The 21,794-nt window shown below is 44.7% G+C and overlaps 1 protein-coding gene across 18 annotated transcripts in view; it reads left to right on the forward strand.

The window, feature by feature from the left end:
• The window catches only part of LOC101115555 (ATP-binding cassette sub-family A member 6), a 65,556-nt gene that overhangs the window by 19,522 nt on the left and 24,240 nt on the right, over positions 1 to 21,794 (forward strand). For 11 of the 18 annotated variants that reach the window (XM_042256483.2, XM_042256482.2, XM_042256481.1 and 8 more), the window contains 16 exons: positions 1,195 to 1,380; positions 1,659 to 1,806; positions 3,212 to 3,380; positions 5,522 to 5,580; positions 9,057 to 9,167; positions 9,567 to 9,742; positions 10,030 to 10,149; positions 10,391 to 10,588; positions 11,890 to 12,028; positions 13,299 to 13,389; positions 14,672 to 14,811; positions 16,288 to 16,404; positions 17,868 to 18,051; positions 19,067 to 19,233; positions 19,934 to 20,067; positions 21,043 to 21,180. In XM_042256483.2, coding sequence (XP_042112417.1) covers positions 1,195 to 1,380; positions 1,659 to 1,806; positions 3,212 to 3,380; positions 5,522 to 5,580; positions 9,057 to 9,167; positions 9,567 to 9,742; positions 10,030 to 10,149; positions 10,391 to 10,588; positions 11,890 to 12,028; positions 13,299 to 13,389; positions 14,672 to 14,811; positions 16,288 to 16,404; positions 17,868 to 18,051; positions 19,067 to 19,233; positions 19,934 to 20,067; positions 21,043 to 21,180 — 2,277 coding nt within the window. The remainder of the gene's footprint in view (positions 1 to 1,194; positions 1,381 to 1,658; positions 1,807 to 3,211; positions 3,381 to 5,521; positions 5,581 to 9,056; positions 9,168 to 9,566; positions 9,743 to 10,029; positions 10,150 to 10,390; positions 10,589 to 11,889; positions 12,029 to 13,298; positions 13,390 to 14,671; positions 14,812 to 16,287; positions 16,405 to 17,867; positions 18,052 to 19,066; positions 19,234 to 19,933; positions 20,068 to 21,042; positions 21,181 to 21,794) is intronic. The other 7 variants (XM_060395071.1, XM_060395069.1, XM_060395070.1 and 4 more) reach the window with 1 other exon arrangement.

Raw genomic sequence — 21,794 nt, forward strand, 5'->3', positions numbered from 1 at the left:
TTCGGTCTTGGTTATAGGTAACAGAAAGAATGTCTGAGCAGGCTCCTGTAGCCACTTCTTTCACACTGTGTGCGTGTGTGTACGTGAGCGTGTATGTGTGCGTTTGCTTGAGAAGTCTTTATGAGAAAATGATGTAACGTAAATAAAATTGACACTTTTTTTTTGCGTAAAGGTCTGAATTAATGAAATGATGCATCAAAAAGAAAGAAAATTGTTTTGACTCTAAAAATAGCTAAGATTTTTATAGATTGATGAGAATGTTCTTAAGGGCTGTTGCTGCTGCTGAGTCGCTTCAGTCGTGTCCGACTCTGTGCAACCCCATAGATGGCAGCCCACCAGGCTCCGCCGTCCCTGGGATTCTCCAGGCAAGAACGCTGGAGTGGGCTGCCATTTCCTTCTCCAATGCAGGAAAGTGAAAAGTGAAAGTGAAGTCGCTCAGTCATTCCTGACTCTTAGCGACCTCGTGGACTGCAGCCTACCAGGCTCCTTTGTACATGGGATTTCCCAGGCAATAGTACTGGCTGGACCCACCTTTTTTTCCCCAAAGGTTCCCTGTCGGATGGTAGCTTTTTGCATCTCATCTCCTTGTAACATCCCACCCTCGTCTGACCGGCCATGTCACCCTCTCTTCCTTCTCTGAACAGGCTCCTCTGACTTCTCCCGAACCTTCCAGGGGGTTTTCTGCAAAACACAGTAGACGCTCTTTGTTAATATATTAATTTCTTTCCCTCTTTCCAAGGCTGCACTTTTATCCTTTTCTCAGCTCCTCCTGCAGGCTTTCCAAGTAGATAAGTGGTTAAGAACCCGCCTGCCAGTGCAGGAGTCGGGTTCCATCCCTGGGTCAGAAAGATCCCTTGGAGGAGGGCATGGCAACCCACTCCAGTGTTCTTGCCTAGAGAATCCCGTGGACAGAGGAGCCTGGTGGGCTACAGTCCACGGGGTCGCAAAGAGTCGGAACAGAACTTAGCTACTATACAGCAACAACAGCTCTTCCTGCAGCCTTTCAAGCCCAGCATTTAAGTAGGCAAATAAAGATTCTCCTTACAGGGAGGTTGAGAGATGGATTGAGCATAATTGCCCGTTAATGCCGTTCATCGCTATGTCTGTGATGAACATTTATGTTATGGTACAAAAGTCCTTATTTTGAGGTGGGACCGCTGACCGTCAGTCTGTGCCGTGTCTCGGCTCTTGCAGATCGCTCTGGTGTTCCTGATGACTGTGTTGCTAAAGAAAACCTTCCTCACCAGTTTGCTCGTGTTTCTGCTCACCCTCTTCTGGGGGAGTGTGGGATTCACTGCGTTTCACCAACAACTTCCTTCACCTTTGAAGTGGGTTTTCAGTATCTGCAGCCCCTTTGCCTTCAGCGCTGGTCTTAACCAGGTGAGATCACAGCTAATTCTAACACTGTCATCATTTCTAAGAACTTAGAAAAGACTCTCTTGAAAAACAATTACAACTTAAATTCCTATTATTAAAACATTATATTTTTAAAAGTCAGGGTTTCCTTCTAATATTGCTTTGATTGCTGTAAAATAGAAAGTTCCCCTAACAGCCTCATTAGGAGGGCTTCTTAGAGAAACTGTGTAATAAAGTGGTGGTTCTTGCTGCTACACTGAATTATATTTAAGTATTTATTATTATTTTTGTTTGAATCTTAGATTATCCACCTGGATTATACTATGAATGGTGTCGTCTTTCCTGACGCTTCTGGAGACTCATATATAATGATAGCTACTTTTTCCATGTTGACTTTGGATGCCCTTTTATACTTGGTGTTGGCATTATACTTTGACAAAATCCTACCCTGTAAGTAATTACGGTTTTTTCCTGACCTCTACCGGTACTGCTCACATTGAAGATGTTTTTCCTAAAGTTATATATTTTAAGACATAAGGAATGCAAGCATTTCCCTTAAAAGACTGAATGATTTCTTTTCCTCTACTTCATAGCTTTAACGGTCTAAAGGAATTGCTACCCCAAAATAATTATTCTTCCGAATGTGATATAGTGATACACATTCTAAATATACAATGACGATCATTTTAATTATATTTTAATTAAATATATTTAATTATAATTATACTTTAATTGTAATTGTAATATGATTAAATTACATTATAATTACAACCATGTATTATTATAATATAATAATTATATTTTATAATTATAATTCAAATATTATATTTTAAATAATGTTACACTTTTCAAAGATCACTGAAAGTGTTCTCAAAGAATGATATTGAGGGTTTGAATCAGGACAGGCGGGAATAAATTGGTTCTTTAGATGGTGTTGCTTGGCACAGGGACACTGCATAGTGGAAGTGCCTCCTCACCTTTGTCATAGGTTGCTCGTATTTACAGCAGTGATCCCCTGGAGGAGGGCAGGGCACTCCACTCCAGTATGCGTGCCTGGAAAATCCCATGGATGGAGGAACCTGGCAGGCTACAGTCCATGGGATCACAAAAAGTCAGACTTCACTTTATTACCCAGTTAGACTTTCTTTATCTTGAAAACAACTAAAAATTTCACATAAGTCTAGACTTCCTACACACATACTAGAATCAGCGTGCTTTTTTACCTGAATGATCCTACTTATATATTTTATTTTTTATGTTTCTTCCTCTTTGACTGGCTTTAAATTTGATCTGTATATTCCTACATGTTTATCTGTCTGTCTGTCTGTCACTTCTGGTTAACATCTGAAGGCTCTTAGTAGCAAATGCAGTTCCATTTTTTAAAATCTAGAGAATGACCATGGGTTCATCCTGAATAAATTAAGTTCTCCATGTACCATATCATCGATGTACCATATAGATTTCAGTATTTTGCTCAATCATCCTGTTGAGTCACATGATTTCTTAAGTTCACAAGCATATTTAAAATTATTTTTAATGTGCCATGTGAAGGCTTTTCCCACTCAATATGTGATTTAATCATTATCCTAAACACATTTTAGAAAGCAATTTATTCAAGTCTTTAATTTATACCTTATCAAGGGTTCTGTTATACTGTTTACCTTTCGTAATAATGTCCTTTCTTTTTAATTTTCATTGTTTCCTTCACTCTCAAGACTTCTTCTCGATAATAGGGAGTTAGAAAGCAATATTTGTGATGCTTAAAAGTCCAAGACATTCTGCACTGCCCTAAAGAAGGCTTATGTGCTCACTGTTTTCATGGTACTGAACAAATGTTTTACCACCTCTTGATTAGATGGAAACGAGTCCCATTATTCGCCACTGTTTTTCCTGAACTCCTCATCTTGTATCCAACACCGGAGGACTGGTAGTCATGTCGATGAGAAAGACGTGGACCCTGAGCCCCGCTCTGATGATCACTGTGAGCCCGTAGCCCCAGAATTCCAGGGCAGAGAAGCCGTCAGGTAGTCACTCGTGTACTGATATGAGGGCGCAGGAAATGAGCTCACTGAAAAGTTCATTTAAGCGTCGCTGGTTGATGGTGTCCTGTTGATTTCTGCCGCACGTCGGGTGGCTCAGTTGCATATTCTTTTCCGCCGTGGTCTGTCACGGGATGCTGACAGTTCCCTGTTCTGCACAGCAGGGCCCTGCCGCGTATCCGTCCTGTTTTTAACACTTTGCCTCTGCTAACCCCAAACTCCCGGTCCCTCCCCCCACTCCTTGGCAACCGCGTCTGTTTCCGTTTGTGAGTCTGTTCCTGGCTCGTGGGTTCGTTCACCTGTGTCGTGCTTGAGACCCCACACATGAGAGATGCCGCACGCCGTCCGTCTTCCTCTTTCTGCCTCTCTGCACTCGGCACGATCGTCTCTAGCTGCATCCCCGTTGCTGCCAAGGGCGGCCGTTCCCTCCTCTTTCGGGGCCGAGTGGCGCTCCGTGCGAGCGTCCGCCGCACCCTCTGCGTCCGCTCGTCCGTCGATGGGCGCTGAGGCTGTTTCCGTGGCTCGCCTGCGGTCGACAGTGCTGCTGTGGACACTGGGCGCACGTATCCTTTCGGATTAGAGTCTTCTCCGGATATGAGCCCAGGAATGGCACTGCTGGATCGTATGGCAACTCTGTGTTTAGTTTATTGAGGAAGATTGCCTACTGTTTAGGGCCTCCCTGGTGGCTCAGGCCTGGGTTCAGTCCCTGGGTCGGGGAGATCCCCTGGAGGAGGAAATGACAACCCACTCCAGTACTCTTGCCTGCTATCTAGGTTGGTCATAACTTTTCTTCCAAGGAGTAAGCGTCTTTTAATTTCAAAGTCACCACCTACAGTGATTTTGGAGCCCCCCAAAATAAAGTCTGACACTGTTTCCCCATCTGTTTCCCATGCTGGTCTTAGGGTCTCTGAATCCTTTCCTCTGTACTTTTGACTGGCTTCTACTGTCTAATGGAAGAAGCAAGAAATTTTGAATCAGTGTGTCTGCTCTAAACACCGTGGTTTGTCATCTTGAAATCCAAAATCAAGCAGCCTCTCCCAAGGGGAAGTTTATGTATTAAAATGCTGAGGTCCCACACCCATGGGGTCTCACTATAGCCAGAAAGGCAGAAATAAAGTGTCCTCTTGGATTCAGCAGCTTTGACGCCTTTTCTTTTAAATCTCCAGACTCTTTGCTCTAACCTGCCCACCGCCAGCATTCCTGGTTGATAAATGTCCTTACCTTTATTCTCATTCAGGGTCAGAAAGGAGGGTGAAGTTTCCCTTTGAACTCAAAGATGCATTATATGTGGTCTTATGAGGTCCTGACATTGCTCATCTGTCTGAGCTTGATTCTTGCTTTGCCCTATATCTGTTTCCTTTGAAATTTTAGTGTGTATTCAAGCTTGGTGATCACTGATCTAGAAGTGTGTGTGTGTGTGTGTGTGTGTGTGTGTGTGTGTGTGTTTGATGAAGCAATCCCAGGTGACACAGTACTAAAGAATCCGCCTGCCAGTGTAGGCAATAACAGGGACACAGGTTTGATCCCTGGAAGGTCCTCTGGAGGAGGAAATGGCAAGCCATCCAGTATTCTTGCCTGGAGAACTGAATGGGCAGAGGGGCCTGGTGGGCTGCGTCCACGGGGCTGCATAGATCCGACATGATTGAGCACACACATTTACTTGGCTGTACTGGGTCTTGGTCGTGGCGTGCAGGATCTTTCTGACCTTCTTTGATGCATGTGGGATCTATTGCTGTGGCGTGTGAACCCTTAGTTGTGGCTGTGGGATCTGGTTCGATGACCAGGGATCAAACCCAGGCTCCCTGCATTGGGAACCTGGAGTCTTATCCACTGGACCACCCGTGCACGCTCAGTCGCTAAGTCACATCTGACTCTTTGCAGTCCCATGGACTGTAGCCCACCAGGCTCCTCTCTCACCCTAACTGTAACTTTCTAAAGGGGCTCTTTAATCTTCCCCCTTAGGGGAAGCGTTTAGTCAGATATAAGTCTTGGTCTTTCTGAGTAGACTGTTATGTCATCTTTTTTCACATAAAGTTGGCTGCCTCTCTGTAACTCAAGTTATTCGTGATCTGTACAATTGTAACTTTTCTATTGGCTACCTAAGCACCCATTTTTTTTCATTTCAGAATCAGAAATGTTAAAAAAGTATATAAAGAAAAGACTGGGAAAGTGGAAGTACTGAAAGGTAAAGAAAAACTTGCATTGTTTCATTGACTTTTTAAACAAATGGAAAAAGTTCAGTGTAAAAAATTACAGATTATAGATAAGCAAAACAGAAAAAAGTATAAACAGCCCACTCCACTACCTGGAGACTCACCGCAATTAAGAATTGGATGTAAAACCCTTCCAGATGTCTCATGGATCTACTTATCTACGAAAATGGAAGCATACAAAGAAAAATGTCACTATTTTAAAAGGTTACTTTGCCATTAGCAATACTTTATTGTATTTGCACTGTAAGGAAAGAATATTGAGACTTAAAATGGATAAATTTTTATATTAGTCAAGGAATATACATAGTCCATATGTATTGGCAAGATTCAGTTCAGTTCAGTTCAGTCGCTCAGTCATGTCCGACTCTTTTCAACCCCATGAATTGCAGCACGCCAGGCTTCCCTGTCCATCACCAACTCCCGGAGTTCACTCAGACTCACGTCCGTCGAGTCGGTGATGCCATCCAGCCACCTCATCCTCTGTCGCCCCTCCTCCTCCTGCCCCCAATCCCTCCCAGCATCAGAGTCTTTTCCAATGAGTCACTCATCGCATGAGGTGGCCAGAGTACTGCAAGATTAACATAAGAGAAATAAACACCTTTGTTGCTGTTCTTGTTTAGTTGCTAAGCTGTGTCTGACTCTTTGTGACCCACGGACTGTAGCCTACCAGGCTCCTCTGTCCGTGGAATTTCCCAGGCAAGAATACTGGAGTGGGCTGCCAGTCCCTCCTCCAGGGCATCTTCCCGACTCAGGGGTTGAACCTGGCTCTCCTGCACTGCAGGCAGATGCTTTACCCCTGAGCCACAAGTCAGTACCCTACAATAACCATAGTTTATGATTCCTAGTGAACTGACATATTTGAAACTGAGTATTCTCACAAATATATTTCTATGACAAACAAACGTTTGTAGGAAGCATCAAAGTTAGTGGTGACATTTCATAGAGGACAGCTTGCTGTATAGATAATTATTTTTAGGAGGAATATCTTTTTAGAAGAGACAGAAGCCTTAACAGCTAAAAAAGGAAGAGCCGTCAGCCCTCCCAAGGTTGCAAGTTCTCGGTCCACTTTGCTTACGTTACATGCAAACAAATGCAGATCCCTTAGCTCAATTTTGCTTCTTCCTTTGAGAGTATGTCTTCCCTTTGAAAATTTAATGTACCTGTGTAAACATTTTGGGTTTTTTCCTAGTTGATAAAAACTGCTGTTATTCACATTCCCTTCTGCATCTTTTAAAAATGTCTCCTTATATTATGCATTTAAGATGGATAAATGGAAAGACTCCCAAAGTATTTCTTCCTGACAGTCGAATTTTATTTTTATCCGAAAGCATCTAGACCTGTGGTTTCTCTTTTAAATTATAGCCGAAGACACGTTAAAGTATTTTTAAATATCTCATTTCCATTTTCAGAGCCCAGTATGAACCACTTTTGCCCTCACCAATATGTCTAAATAGTTCCAGCTTCTGCAAGGGTGTGTTCTATTTTTTAAAGTAGCAGAACCTTAAACAATTTTAAAGCATCGAACATCAATAGGTGTAAAAATATATGAAACAACCCACTGGAGTTGCTCTTCGGGAAGTAAAGGTGGTGGCTGTCCCTCTTATCTTTCTCCCCCCGAGGCAGCTGGTTCATGCGGCCACTGGGAACGCCTTTGAAAACATGCCCTTGAAATAACTTGTCTGTAGTGAAGGACAGGGAAGCCTGGTGTGCTGCAGTTCATGGGGTCGCGAAGAGTCAGACACGGCTTAGCGAGTGAATAATAACAACAGTCTAATAGCTGAATGGAGTTAAATAGCACTCCCTTCTAGGGATACCATGACTTACTTAACTCACACAATGGTGTATGAAATTCAGTTTGTTTTCAGTTTTTACCCTGTCATAAAAACACTATCGTGAACATTCTTGCTCAATCTTTGTAAAGATTGCTAATAACTTCCCGAATAAAAATTTCTAGAAACAGAATTATTCAAATGGGTCCATATTTTTAAGATTCTTGGTTGAAGTACCAAATCATTTCCTTCCAAGATTATAAAAATTCATACTCCCACAAGCAGTTATTAACAACAAAAATAATAGTAGCAACGAACACTCAAGGCTTATTGAGCACCTAGTGTGTGCTGGGAAGAATGCTCAGGGACCCGCCTGGACGTTTCCTTTAACCCAGGAGATCCTGACTCCGCTTCCACTTTACATATGAGGAAACTGAGGCTTCTGTTTCTTTTTTCAGATCGTTTGTATAATTTTCTGGATAACTAGCGTCCCTTTTATCCTTGAAAACACTGATCTTTCCCTTTAAAAACAATGAGCATAAGATGTGTCAGTGTGCTTCTTTAGTTTTCTCCATATTGTTTATTAATTAACTCATATTTGTAACAGATTCGAAAGCTTGTTTCATTGATTATAATTTCTTATCTTGACTTTGGTCCATTTTAGGTTTCTTTCTGATTCTATTGGTCAGTGTATTCTAGACCGATAATATATTATCTATTAGATTTTCTCCACTGTATAACTGTATTACTAATATCTTAATTATTATGGTTCTCAAATATATTTTAATATCTTGCAGCCAAGACTGATCTCTTACTATTCTGCAGATTTTCCTAATCATTTGAGTCTGTTCTTCCAATGACCTTTTAGAATCTTTCAGTCAGATTGCAAGTGAGGGTTTAATGGATTAGATTACAACAGGAAGCATTTTCTCTTATAATTATTTTTACTAGTATATTTAATAACTGTGTAAACCAGCCTTATAAAGTTTTGTCTATCATCCAGATAGAAAATAGATGAACTGAAAGTTCAGTCCAGTCATTAAATTCAATATTACTAGAAAGTAGGGCACTTATTTTACCTGAAAGACCTTGATCATTTAGATACGATGTTTTACAAGATTCTTAAGAATTTCATCTTGTTCTGTTCAACAACTTTCTGCAATGAAGTTTGGATTTCACATGGTGGTAAAGCAAATAAAGAAAAAATAATATCTCAAAGAAGTTTTAGCTCAATGATTTTTCTTTTTTAACAAAAGAATACAAAAATGGAATTAAGGTGAAACACAGATTTTTGGTGAATGTGTTTTAAAAGATAGTTAATGCCATGAAAAAGGTTTATGATTAAATATTTGAAAAGGCAGCCTAGAAAAAAATATAGACAAAGTTTATAAATATATTTACATAGTCATATGTGCAAATATACACATGATACAAATGTATTATAATGAGGCTGTTGGGAATTATGGTTGATTTTTATCTTAAGTGATTATGCTTATTTCTCAAATATTCTACAGTAAAGATGTTATTTTAGCAACCAGGAAAATACTGAATATTATGTATTTTAAACTGTTGAAATACTTCAAAAACACAATTAACATAAAGTGTCTTGTTCTGTTTCTAGAAATGGCCCTATCTATTGCCCTCTTATTTATAATGCTGATGTTTTGTTCTGAAAATAGGCTTGTGCTTTGACGTCTATGAAGGTCAGATCACGGCAATTCTGGGTCACAGTGGGGCTGGCAAATCGGCGTTGCTGCGCGTCCTTAGCGGGTCATCTGTTCCAACAGAAGGTGAGCAAAAGACGCTTCCCAAAGGCGAGCAGCCTGAGCGTGGGATGGGACTGTGTGTGCCTTTCCATTTTCAGGTTGTAATTTAACCGCCTTAGAGGAAGTGATGTTCGTTTATCTAAAGCTGTTTACCAGAGCTACAGGATTTTATGGATATTTTCGATTTCCCAAATTTTCATGAAAATCCTGATCTTTGTTGCTGTGTGATATTTCAGGGGAGATACTGTGTATACGCTATTCTCAACATCTATGCTGAGAGTAGTTAGTGGTTGCTAGTAAATAATAAAATCATCATTTTAGATGCTTCTGAATATATGCCAATATTTTCCTAAATAAGATCTACAGACATTAATAAAATATATTATCTGACCAAATTTAAATTATTTTAACTTCTATTCTTAGGATCAGTTACCATCTATAATAAAAATCTCTCTGAAATGCAAGACTTGGAGGAAATCCAAAAGATAACTGGTGTTTGTCCTCAATTCAATGTTCACTTTGACACACTCACTGTAAAGGAGAACCTCAGGCTGTTTGCAAAAATAAAAGGAATTCAGCCAAAGGACGTGGAACAAGAGGTACACGGGTGTGCTCAGAGTCTCTGAACTGCCGCACATTTGCCAAGTTAAATCAGTGATTTACTGCTCTCTTGTAAATGAAATGCAGGCGGTGAGATCCTTAAATATATATTATATATATACATATGGGCTTCTCTGGTGGGTCAGCTGGTGAGGAATCCACATGCAATGTGGGAGACCTGGGTTTGATCCCTGGGTTAGGAAGAACCCCTGGAGAAGGGAATGGCTACCGATTCCACATAATATGAATCATCTTGGATGTCAAGCTTTGTTTATTCCTTGTCTAGGTACAAAGAGTTTTACTGGAATTGGACATAGAGAACATTCAGGATAATCTTGCTACACTTTTAAGTGAAGGTCAAAAAAGAAAGCTGACCATTGGGATTGCCCTTTTAGGAGATCCTCAAGTAAGTGAGATTATACAGGAGGAGGATTGCGGAGTGAGCGTCAGGACAAGGTCCAGCTCGTGTGTGTGTGTGTGTGTGTGTGTGTGTGTGTGTAATAAAACATTTTACTGTAAACACAGATGATTCTTCCTCCTCTTCCTCCCTCTTCTTTCTCTCGTCCTTCTTGAAACATAACTGACCTACAGCACTATGTGACCTCCAGGTGCGAGGCGCCGTGATTTAATATTCCTGTGCGTTACAGAATGACCTCCACCATCAATCTAGCCATCTGCCATCGCGCAAAGTAGCTGGAATACTGCTGACTCTCTGCCCCGTGCAGCACACTGGACGGGGCTCATTTACCTGCAACTGGACGTTGCTGCCTCTCAGTCCCCCTCACCCATTTCACCATCCTCCCACCCCGCTCCCTTCTGGCAACACCTGGTCCTTCTCTCTGCCTGTGAGTTTGTTTCTGTTTTGCTCTGTTTGCTAGTTTGCTTTGATTTTTAGATTCCGCATGGAAATGGGGTCATGCAGCATTTGTCTCTCTCTGACTTCTGCTTAATACCTAGAGCGCAATACGCTCCAGGTCTATCCCTGTCGTCACAAATGCAAGCGTTAATTCTGTGTTTGGCTGAGTGATATTCCACTATAGATACATATATACACCACGTCTTCTTTATCCATTCCCTGCCGATGGACGTTTAGGTGGCTTCCATATCTTGGATACTATGAATAACACTGCAGTGAACATAAGGACCCATGTGTCTTTTTGAATTAGTGTTTTGGGTTGTTTTTGTGGATTTTTTTTTTTTTTGAAAAATACAGGAGTAAACTTTCTGGGTTGTATGGTAGTTCAATTTTCAATTTCAGCTTTTGAGGAAACCCCATACTGTTTTCCGTAGTGACTGCACATTCCCAGCACCAGTGCACAAGGGTCCTATTTTTCCCGCATCCTTACCAATATGTGCTATTCATTGTCTTTCGGATGAGAGCCATTCGGACAGGTGTGAGTGATATATCCTTGTGATTTTGATGTGCATTTTTTCCCCCTGATGGTTAGTGATGTTGACTAGCTCATGTGTCTGTTGGCTATAAATATGTCTTCTTTTAAAAATGTCTGTTCAGATACCTTGACCATTTTGTAATCAGGTTTTTTTTATAGAGAGTCCTGTGAGTCCTTTGTATATTTTGGATGTTAATTCCTTATTGGTCAAATCATTTGCAAGCATCTTTTCCCACGTGGTAGGCAGCCTTTTGGGTTTTTTGATAGTTTCCTTCCCCCTGCAAAAACGCTTTATTTTGGTTTTATAGTTATTTCAGTTATCTATTTTACTTTAGAATTTATTCTTATTTATTTTTTAATCTTTTGGCCACACCACATGGCCTGAGAGAGCTTGGTTCCCAAGCAGGGATCCAACCTGCGTCCCCTGCATTGGAAATGCAGAGTCTTAGCCACTGGACTGCCAGGGAGGCCCCTGCAAAAGCTTGTGAGCTTGGTGCAGCCCCATCCACTTATTTCTGCTTTGGCTTCCCTTGCCTGAGGAGGCGTATCCAAAAAAATACTGCTAAGACCAATGTCAAAGAATGAAGCTCTTCTTTCACCCCTGAAAGTGGTCCAGTTTTCGTTACAATGTATCCAGAGAGAACACAGGATGGGTCACCGTGAGTGTTAGTATATTGGACACAAGTGCTGGACAGTCATTGTTTGGCACGGTTTTCGGTCGAGAGAAATGGTGTCTATATCTTCATCCACCGTAGGTTTTGCTATTAGATGAGCCAACTGCGGGATTGGACCCTTTCTCAAGACATCGAGTGTGGAGCTTCCTCAGGGAGCGCAAGGCAGGCCGCGTGATCCTCCTGAGCACCAACCTGACGGATGAAGCGGACATCCTGGCTGGTAACTGCAGCTTCTGTCTCAGTCTGACAGTGAAGAATTCGGGAGGCGTGGATTCCCAGGGCAAGACTGCTGCTCTTGCTCCCTCAGTGTGTCTATACGGCACAGGAATCCGGGGAATGACTGCTGTTTCGCCCCACTGTAGCACTCCTCACCGGCTCTGTGTGTGCTGGGCTGTGGGCGCTAATGAACCCGTGCCGACAGCTTCTCAGATCAGCTCCGATTAGTTTCAGCATCCCAATCTCCTTTCATGCCTGTTTGGTTGAAAATGTCCCCTCATTTTGTATCATCCAGAGTAGAAAATATGCTTATGGAATTTATGGTTTGTTTATTTTTTTTCAAGAAGTATCAGAGGCCACTGAGGTAGACTGGAATGCAGAAGCTCATTTTTTTTATTAATTTAATTTTTTAACTTTTTATCTTCTGTTGGAGTATAGTCGATGAGCAGTTTTGTAATAGTTCCAGTTGCACAGCAGAGAAATTCAGCTAAACATATCAGTTCAGTTCAGTCGCTCAGTCGTGTCTGACTCTTTGCAACCCCATGGACTGCAGCACGCCAGGCCTCCCTGTCCATCACCAACTCCTGGAGCTTGCTCAGACTTATGTCCATTGAGTTTGTGATGCCATTCAACCATCTCATCTTCTGTCTTCCCCATTTCCTCCTGCCTTCAATCTTTCCCTACATCAGGGTCTTTTCTAATGAGTCAGCTCTTTGCATCAGGTGGCCAAAGTATTAGAGTTTCAGCTTCAACATCAGTCCTTCCATTGAATATTCAGGACTGATTTCCTTTAGGATGGACTGGTTGGATCTCCTTGCAGTCCAAGGGACTCTCAAGAGTCTCCTCCAACATCACAGTTCAAAACATACATTTATCCATTCTCCCATGCAGAAGTTTATTTTATTTACTTTTAACTTTATTTTATACACAATAACATTTAAAAAAATTTTTTTAACATTAAAATCATTCTGTGTTGGGGTATAGTTGATTAACAGTGTTGCAACAGTCTCAGGCAAAAGGCAAAGGGACTCAGCCTTACATACACGTGTACCCTTTCTCCCCCAAACGCCCCTCCCTTCTAGGCTGGCAGAAGCTCATTTTAAATGCGTCCATTTCGGTGCGTGTCTCATGCTTTTAAAAGCTCGTGAGATGGAGTTAGGCCCTCGCAGGACACTTCTTTGGAAATCTGAGTCCTGGCACCCCCCCACCCCATGTTTTCCACACAGTGAGGAGGTGATGACCCCGTCTTCCCTCTCTCGCTTCTTTCTGCCCAGATAGGAAAGTGATCCTGTCCAACGGGAGGCTGAAGTGTGCGGGCTCCTCTGTCTTTCTGAAGCGAAGATGGGGTCTCGGCTATCACCTAAGGTAAAGGCACCGAGGGTGGCCTGGCTCTGTAGACACATCTTCAGTGATGGGCTGTCTCCCAGGTGGGCCGCCCTGAGAGAGACTGGGACCTCACGCTTCAGCTCGCTCAGCTGGGTTGGTCCAGGTCTGCCGCGTGCTCCTCTGTATTCTTGTTGCCTGCATCTTCCCCAGCGCTGAGGATGGGGCAGGCTTCAAAGGGAGAGGCCCTGGCGGACTGATGATGGCCTCCCGGACCCCCGTCCAGGCTGAGGCCGTGTGTGGTCTGACCTCATGGACCCCTTCCAGGCTGAGGACATGGATGGTCTGACCTCATGGACCCCCATCCAGGCTGAGAACGTTGGGTGGTCTGACCTCATGGACCCCTTCCAGGCTGAGGCCATGGGTGGTCTGACCTCATGGACCCCCGTCCAGGCTGAGGCCATGGGTGGTCTAACCTCATGGACCCCTGTCCAGGCTGAGAACGTTGGGTGGTCTGACCTCATGGACCCCTTCCAGGCTGAGGCCATGGGTGGTCTGACCTCATGGACCCCTGTCCAGGCTGAAGCCGTGTGTGGTCTGACCTCATGGACCCCCGTCCAGGCTGAGGCCATGGGTGGTCTGACCTCATGGACCCCTGTCCAGGCTGAAGCCGTGTGTGGTCTGACCTCATGGACCCCCATCCAGGCTGAGGCCATGTGTGGTCTGACAGGCCTCGACCTTTTCCTGCCCTGAATCTCCTCAGCTGACCCATGCAGAACTCCGGTAGATGGCCATCCTTTCACAGGACACGAAGTCAAGTCCTTCCAGAAGCTACCACCAACAGGCAGTCAATCTGGAGACAAAGAGCGGAGGACTGTGTCTAACCAGCGAGTGTATCCAGGCCAAACCAATACTTTTTGGAAAAAACCTTGATGATGAAACAAAGCATGGGTGAAGGGCAGATTTCCCTATTAGACACTAATTTTTTACCATCGGCACAGTCTGATGTAATAATTATTTTCCCTAAGAAATCTCTTCTGCCTAATGTTCCTGCCTGCCTGTGTTTCTCTTCATACTTGACATATCATTTTAATCGCATTACTTAGTTTTGTGTACTTGGAGTTGTTTTGAGCTGATACATCTCTGTATAGATCCCAAGATTTTCCAAACTGATGACATCATTATTACTGTTATTATTTCCTATTTGTTTGCTCCCTAAAGCCAAGTAAACTAATACACAAAGGCTAGAAATCTGATAAGAGCTCTGTTTTTGTGGCAGCGGCAGAGAAAACACAAATGAACTGTCTTTCCTTTTATATATTAGTTTGTACAGAAATGAAACGTGTGATCCAGAAAAAATAACATCGCTTATTAATCACCACATCCCTGATGCTAAATTGAAAACGGAAAGCAAAGAAAAGCTTGTGTATATATTGCCTGTGGAAAGGACAAATAAATTTCCAGGTAATTTAAGTACAAGTACAAGGGGACGAACTTGGGAACAAGTGTTCACACCATTATTGCAGCTTTCATATGTGGGGGATTTGGATTTTGTTTGGGGTTGAGTTTCTCAAGGAGCTGAAGCTGAGATGAGAACTTCCAAGTGGAGCTGTCCAACGGCCAAGTGGATAGTTGGCTATGGGATACAGGAATTCGGAGAGCAGAGTGAGAGCTGAATCTGGGAACCACTCACTCAGTGATTCGGGTTGAAGATATTGAATCTGTGTATTAGATGGATTTAATGCAAGAGACTGGATTAATGAGCAGGTGGTATAGGACTGAACCCCCGAGAGAGAGTGGAGGACGGGTCAGAGTGCGGTGGAGATCCGCAACCCCTGGGGCGGTTGGAGGAGAAACGAGAGTTTGCTCTTATCAACTCAAGGGAGAAAATGTTTCCAGAAGGAGGGTATAGTCGACAGCTTTGAATGTCACTACATTTTAAAAAGAGAGAGACCAAGTTTAAAGAATAAAAACAAACTACTCCCCCCTCCCCAGCCAAGAAAACGTATTCATTGAATTAAGAAAATTGGAATCACTGGTGCTTGCGAACAGTAGCTTCTGGGCAGGTGGCGGGGGGATGAGGGCAGCCTTTGGGTCTGTGTAGGTTAGGTGTGGATAGGAGTGGCCAGTGAGAGAGCAGAAGAGACGGATCTTGGGAGCGGTGGGCGCTTTTGGTGGGAGGAGCAGGGTCTTCCTTTCTTTGCTGGTGCTTGTCGTGTGCGCGCGCACACGTCTTTGCCCAGTGGGTGACCTTACAGCATTTTGGCACGTGACCTGGGATGACCGGGTACTTGCAGACGCTGATGATGCAGGAGATAAAAGGAGGAGGTAATTGGGGACGTCCCTGAGAGCCCCAGAGGGGGAGGGGGTCAGGACCCAAATCAAAGAGGCGGCCTTGGGTGGCAGAGCTGCAGATCACCCGGAAGGAAAGTCAGCAACAGAAGCAGAAACGCACAGTGATTGTGGGGTGACAGAGATTTGAGGGGCCATGGTAATTTGAGGGGCGATGGCGGTTTGAGGGGCGACAGCAGTTTGAGGGGTGACGGTGGTTTGTGGGGCGACAGCGACTTGAGGGGCAATGGTGATTTGTGGGGTGACGGTGGTTTGAGGGGCGATGGTGATTTGTGGGGTGACAGTTGATTTATGGGGTGTTGTGAGAAGGTGGTGCTCTCTCTGATCACTCGTCTTTCCTCAAAGAGGTTTGCGGGCGCGTCGTGAGCTGTAGGCAGACGATGGAGGCAGAGGGTTTGTGCATGAGGGTGGGCGGGTGGGGAGGCCTCCCGCTTCATGTCTCAGAGGGAGTGCACCCTGGTGAAATTTTGCCTCCAAAGAAGGGGCTTCTGCACAACATTCGGCATCATCGTTCGGACAGGGGTCTGTTCACTAGGCTTAGCTGTTGACGTGGTATTCAGATGTCTCTGTCCCCTCCTGTTGTCTTAGACCTTTTCGGTGACCTCGATGAGGGTTGCAGCCTGGGTGTGATGAGTTATGAGGTTTCCACATCAACTCTGAATGAAGTCGTCACGAAACTGGAAGGAAACTCAGTGGCTGAGCAAGGTACATCCGTTTGTATGCATCATGGAAGACCAATGTCCAAAGGGTCATGTGCCAGCTTAGTATCTAGAGTGTCTTGTGTGTGGCTCTCGCCAAGGAACGAGACACATTCCAGGTCTGATTGTGCTGTTTGGGAAGGACTGTCAACCTTTTCCTCACGTCGTCACTAGGACTAAACACAGGTCCCTTCTTGGCACATCCCAGACGTCCCTTCAGAAACGATTCGCTTCCTCTTTTAGCGGCTGTCTCCTCTCCCAGAGAATCCCTGCTTCTTGGATGCTCTGAGGATGTCAGAGGCTCTCCAACAGGGTCATGAGGTCTGAGCAGATGTTTCTCGTCAAGATTGCCCTTGCCTTGTTCATATGCAGAATTCCACCGAGCCCTTAATGGGGAAAAGGGTTCAATAATCTCCTGAGGTGTGTTTTGGTGGTGGTGGTGGTCATTTAGTTGCTAAGCCATGTCCGACTCTTTGCGACTCTCCTTTATGTAAACCGCCAGGCTCCTCTGTCCATGGGATTTCCCAGACAAGAATACTGGAGTGGGTTGTGATTTCCTTCTCCAAGGGATCTTCCCGACCCAGGGACTGAACCCTGGCCTCAATCAGTGGGCCTCTCGCATTGACAGGCAGATCCCTTACCGCTGCGCCACCAGGGAAGCCCAGCGTGTGTTTAATGGGCGATGATGGAAAGAGCTGCCGCTTCAGCCTTCGTGGCAGACGCTTGGATCCACGTGTGGCTGTGTTGCAACTACCTTCCTGTGATGACCTTTATGGGCTTTTCAGGTGGCTCAGTCGCCAAGAATCCTCCCGCAGTGCAGGATGTGGGGGTTCAGCCCTGGCCGGGAAGATCCCCTGGAGAAGGAAATGGCAACCCACTCCCGCATTCTTGCCCAGAAACCCCAGGGACAGAGGAGCCTGGTGGGCTACAGTCCTTGGGGTTGCCGAGTCGGAGACGGCTGAGCGACTAACAAGCAACAGAATAGCCTTTGTAACAGACGCCCTGGACACACGTTTTCACCCCAGAGAATCAGGCCGACAGCAGTTAGATGCTTCGTCCCAAATCATGCTGCCCGTACGGCATGTACTTGGGAATCGGGTACCGATCTAGTGGTTTCAGATCTGACAATTTTTCCGCATAAAATTCTAAGTAGATATTTAGGCATCCATGATTGGGTGTTCCTGTGGAAGAGATTTCTTGAAATCCTCAGAATATTGTCACATATGAGACCTTCTCTGTCTTTCCAAAGACTGGGCATAATGTGATCATCTTTCCTGAGCTCCACGTTTGGTATGAATTCACCGTGTTTATTGAATGTGTGCATCACGTACCTCATTTGTTTCCGACCTTCTTTGCTTTGTAACCGGGAACATTCTAAAACCATGTTTAATATTGTTACAAAGAGAAAGCTGTGGTGCCCGTGATGCCGTTAGTAATGTGCGTGTATTCTGTGTGTGCGCGCGTGTGTAGATTTTGAACAAGAGGAGATGAGCAGGGACACGGGTCGGCTGCATGAGATGGATCCACCTTGCCCTTCTGCCCCCGAAACGCAGAAGGCTGTGAGCGTCGCGGGCCTCTGGAGGCTGCAGTTCTGGGCGATGGCACGGCTCCGTTTCTTACAGTTAAGAAGAGGAAAGAAAGGGCTTCTGACCCTGTGAGTATCGGGGCACGCGGCTTCTTAGACAGTGAGTGTCAAGAGAGGGTTAAACGGGAGGGAATCTGAAACTAGAATGCGACTAAGTACTACTCAGCCATAAAAACCTGAACGACGTCGTTGACAGCAGCAGGTGAACCCAGGGGCTGTCTAGTGAGGGGAGAAAGTGAAAGACAGTCAGAGCATGTTGCTTACATGTGGAATCTGATAAAAAGGTGCAAACGAACTTATTTACAAAACAGAAGCAGAGTGCAGAGTGGCAGAAGCAGGAAAAGCTCACAGCTGGCAAAGGAGAAAGGCTGGGGGTGGCAGGTGGGCTGGGGCCTGGGATGAACACGCACACGTACTACGTGAAAACTAGAAAACCAATCAGGGCCTGCCATGCAGCAAGGGAGCGCTTCTCTACAGTAACCCAGACTGGAAAAGAATTTCAAAAAGGGCAAAAATTAAGTTGCTATTGTGGACCTAAAAAAGACAAAAGCAGACAAGCCAACGAGAAGCCTGGAACACAATACCCCCAGCAGCGTTCCTGCCAGAGGATGAATAAATGTGGCGTTTGATTGCACCAACAGCGGGGACGCCCGATGTGAGGGCCTGAGCAGCCTTCTCCGCACGTCTGTTTAACTTTCATAGTTTGATAGTCTGTGCTTATATCCCAATGCCAGGCTTCCCTGGGGGCTCAGCAGTTAGGAACCCGCCTGCCAGTGCAACAGACTCGGGTTCAGTCCCTGGGCTGGGAAGATCCCCTGGAGGAAGGCATGGCAACCCACCTCAGTATTCTTGCCTAGAGAATCCCATGGGTACAGTCCACGGGGTCACAGAGAGTCAGACACGACGTAGGACTGAGCATGCGCCCACGCGTGGCATGTGAAGGTGTGACTTTCAAAACATTAGCACTGATTATGGATGGCACCCAGCAAACGCTTGTGAAATGTCCGGCTGAATAAACTAACTAATAAAAATAACGCTGTCCTGTCACAGAGGCAGTCATACGGTGATATTTCTTTATTGATAGACTGTTCGTGTTTGGAGTTGCAGTGTTCCCTTTGATTGTGGAAAGCATATTCTATGCTGTGTTGAATGAAACCACTGATTGGGAATTTAAACCTGAGTTGTATTTCCTCTCTCCGGGACAACTTCCCCAAGACCCCCGTACCAGCTTATTGATCATCAATAACACAGGTAAACAGAAAGACAAATTTTAAATCCAGAAAATAGTGATTTTTATTGTTAAATAGCACAGGGAGCAGGGAAGCAAGTTCTAAGAGGGTAAAATGTGCGTTTAAACCTCACTTATGGAAAAGAGCTTGTGAGGGGCGGTGCGTGTCTGTGTGACTCTGGAGCTGCTGGGACAGCCGGAGGGAGCCTGAGTCTCCCTGTAACTCATCTGACCTGCCAGTCTATCCTCCTGAGGATCCTCAGCTCTTCTGGGAGATGGAGACGGGTTTCTGTACTCACAGAAGCACTCGGTGTCCAGGTCTCTGTGTCACAGCAGCCTAACCACACCCGAAACGCTGTACACGCCGACTGATAGCATGACGATGGCATTGCTATACCCTATGCCCCTCCAGCAAAATCTAGGAAGATTCAAGACCGATTAGAACCCATGATCTTGTTCCCCTAAATGATGGGCAGTTGGTTTTGCCTGACTGCTCACTTCAGGCTTCTTCAGTGGCTCAGTGGTGAAGCGTAAGATTTGATAACGGCAGACAGAAGCAAAGGCTTCTCCTTTGCGGGCCGGCACTGTTATTCTTCTGCTGCCCACAGAGATGTGCCTTTACACGGCATTCTACAAATCTTGACTGTGTGTGTGGTTTATTTTTAAAAAATGGTCACGCGTGTTCTTGCTTTCTGTGGCCTTCTGTTCTGGATTTCATACTAGAATCAAACATTGAAGACTTCATACAGTCACTGAAGCATCAAAATATACTTTTGGAGGTAGATGACTTTGAAAATAGAAATGGCACCGAAGATCCGTCTTACAACGGGGCCATCGTCGTTTCTGGCAAACAAAAGGTATGCGTGCCGCTTGCCTCTTGTGTTTGCTTTTATGAAAAACAGTTAAAGCGCTACGTTTTAGCTGATGAAAACACTGTGAAAAGTCAACCCAGCTAGTATACAGTGACAACTCAGAAACACGTGGAGTTATCACTGAATAAACCGTGACGTTTAAATAAGTTGTCGTAAAACATTTTTATCTTAAATTTTGAATTATAAGATTTTTTACATTTGAAGGTACCTAGATATCATTACATTATTCAGACTCAGTAAAATATTAGACCTTCTGAGTACCAACCCCTATAATTATGAATTTAAGAAATCCCATCTAATGACGAACTACCCAAGTGATATTTTTATATATTGAGAAAATACATCAAATACTATAATAACCACATGACATCTCTGGGAGGAAAGTGCTCTCAGTTTTTTTGTTCAATATGTTTCAATTTGGGTAAAAGAGTGCAAGTGATAATGGAAACCCTTTCACAGGAATAAGACTGTTGAAAATACATCCCAATCTTAAGTAAAACTGAGTTTACATCCCAGTGGAAAGCTGGGGCCAGATTCCATGATTTTCCTACCCAGAAAGTCAGGGTTCCTTTGCTTGCTCTCCGAAAGCTCAGTGCCCCTTGTCAGGACCACTGTTGAATCCTGGTTGATGAAACTTCCTCGTAAGCAAAATGAGGATGAATGGTTTCAAATGAGTAGTGCTGATAAAAATGCGTATTGCCAGCTATGCTGTCCGCTCCACCAGAACCTGCTGTACATGACCTCATTTAAGCCATATCCCAGCCCATTCACTGTCCTCCCCACAAAAGAGAACAGCCCATTCACTGTCCCCCTGCCCCCCCGACAAAAGAGAAGAGCGATGCTCAGAAAGGCCAGCTCACCCAGAGGTGGTCACACAGCCCAGAAGCGCCACTGCCGAGCGCTCTCTTCTTCAGTGGCGTGGAACCAGCCTGACGCTGTTTGTCTTTGTTTCCTGGGAAGGACTATCGGTTCTCAGTCGCGTGCAACACCAAGAGGCTGCACTGCTTTCCCGTCCTCGTGACCGTCGTCAGCAACGCGCTGCTTCGGATGTTCAATCAAACGCGGCGCATTCGGACCGAGAGAAGCGCGTACCCGTTGGTAAGTGCTGGGCTTCCTCGTTTACCTTCTTGGGCTGTTGAGTAATTGCTACGGGTCCTCTGGGGCATCAGTCCTGAAAACCATTTCGTCTTAATCTTTCAATCAGGCTATACTTGGCAACATATGATTTTTCCCAAGTTATTACTAAAGGGTTTGCAGGAGGGATATTTTCCAGTATTCTGTGATAGTCTCCTAGGGAATCTTCTGAAAAACTACAAGCTTGACTGCAGAAGTGTCTTGGAGACAGAGAGTGAGTGTGTGTGTGTGTGTGTGTGTGTGTGTGTGTGTGTGTGTGTGTGTGTGTGTACAACGGGTTGGAAGTTGGGAGCCCTGGTAACCAGCTTTACAATCTTGTAAAGCCAGTATCACTCAGTGGTGGACCCTTCATTGACTCCGCGGCTAGTGGGTTGACTGAAATGAAGGAGAATCTGCTGGCTTTGGGGCCATCTTCCTTCGGAGCCGTCCCTTTACTCACCCATCATTGCTCTGCATCGCAAGGGTGTCTGATACCCAGAGCCACGTTCTCAGGGGTCTTTGTCAGCCAGCTGTAGCCTGGATTTTCACAGCAGAAAGCAGGGATCGGAGCCAGGAGGGCAGAAAGGCCACACACCGTG

Source organism: Ovis aries, chromosome 11 (genome assembly GCF_016772045.2).
Source record: "Ovis aries strain OAR_USU_Benz2616 breed Rambouillet chromosome 11, ARS-UI_Ramb_v3.0, whole genome shotgun sequence".
In the NCBI taxonomy this organism is placed as follows: Eukaryota; Metazoa; Chordata; class Mammalia; order Artiodactyla; family Bovidae; genus Ovis; species Ovis aries.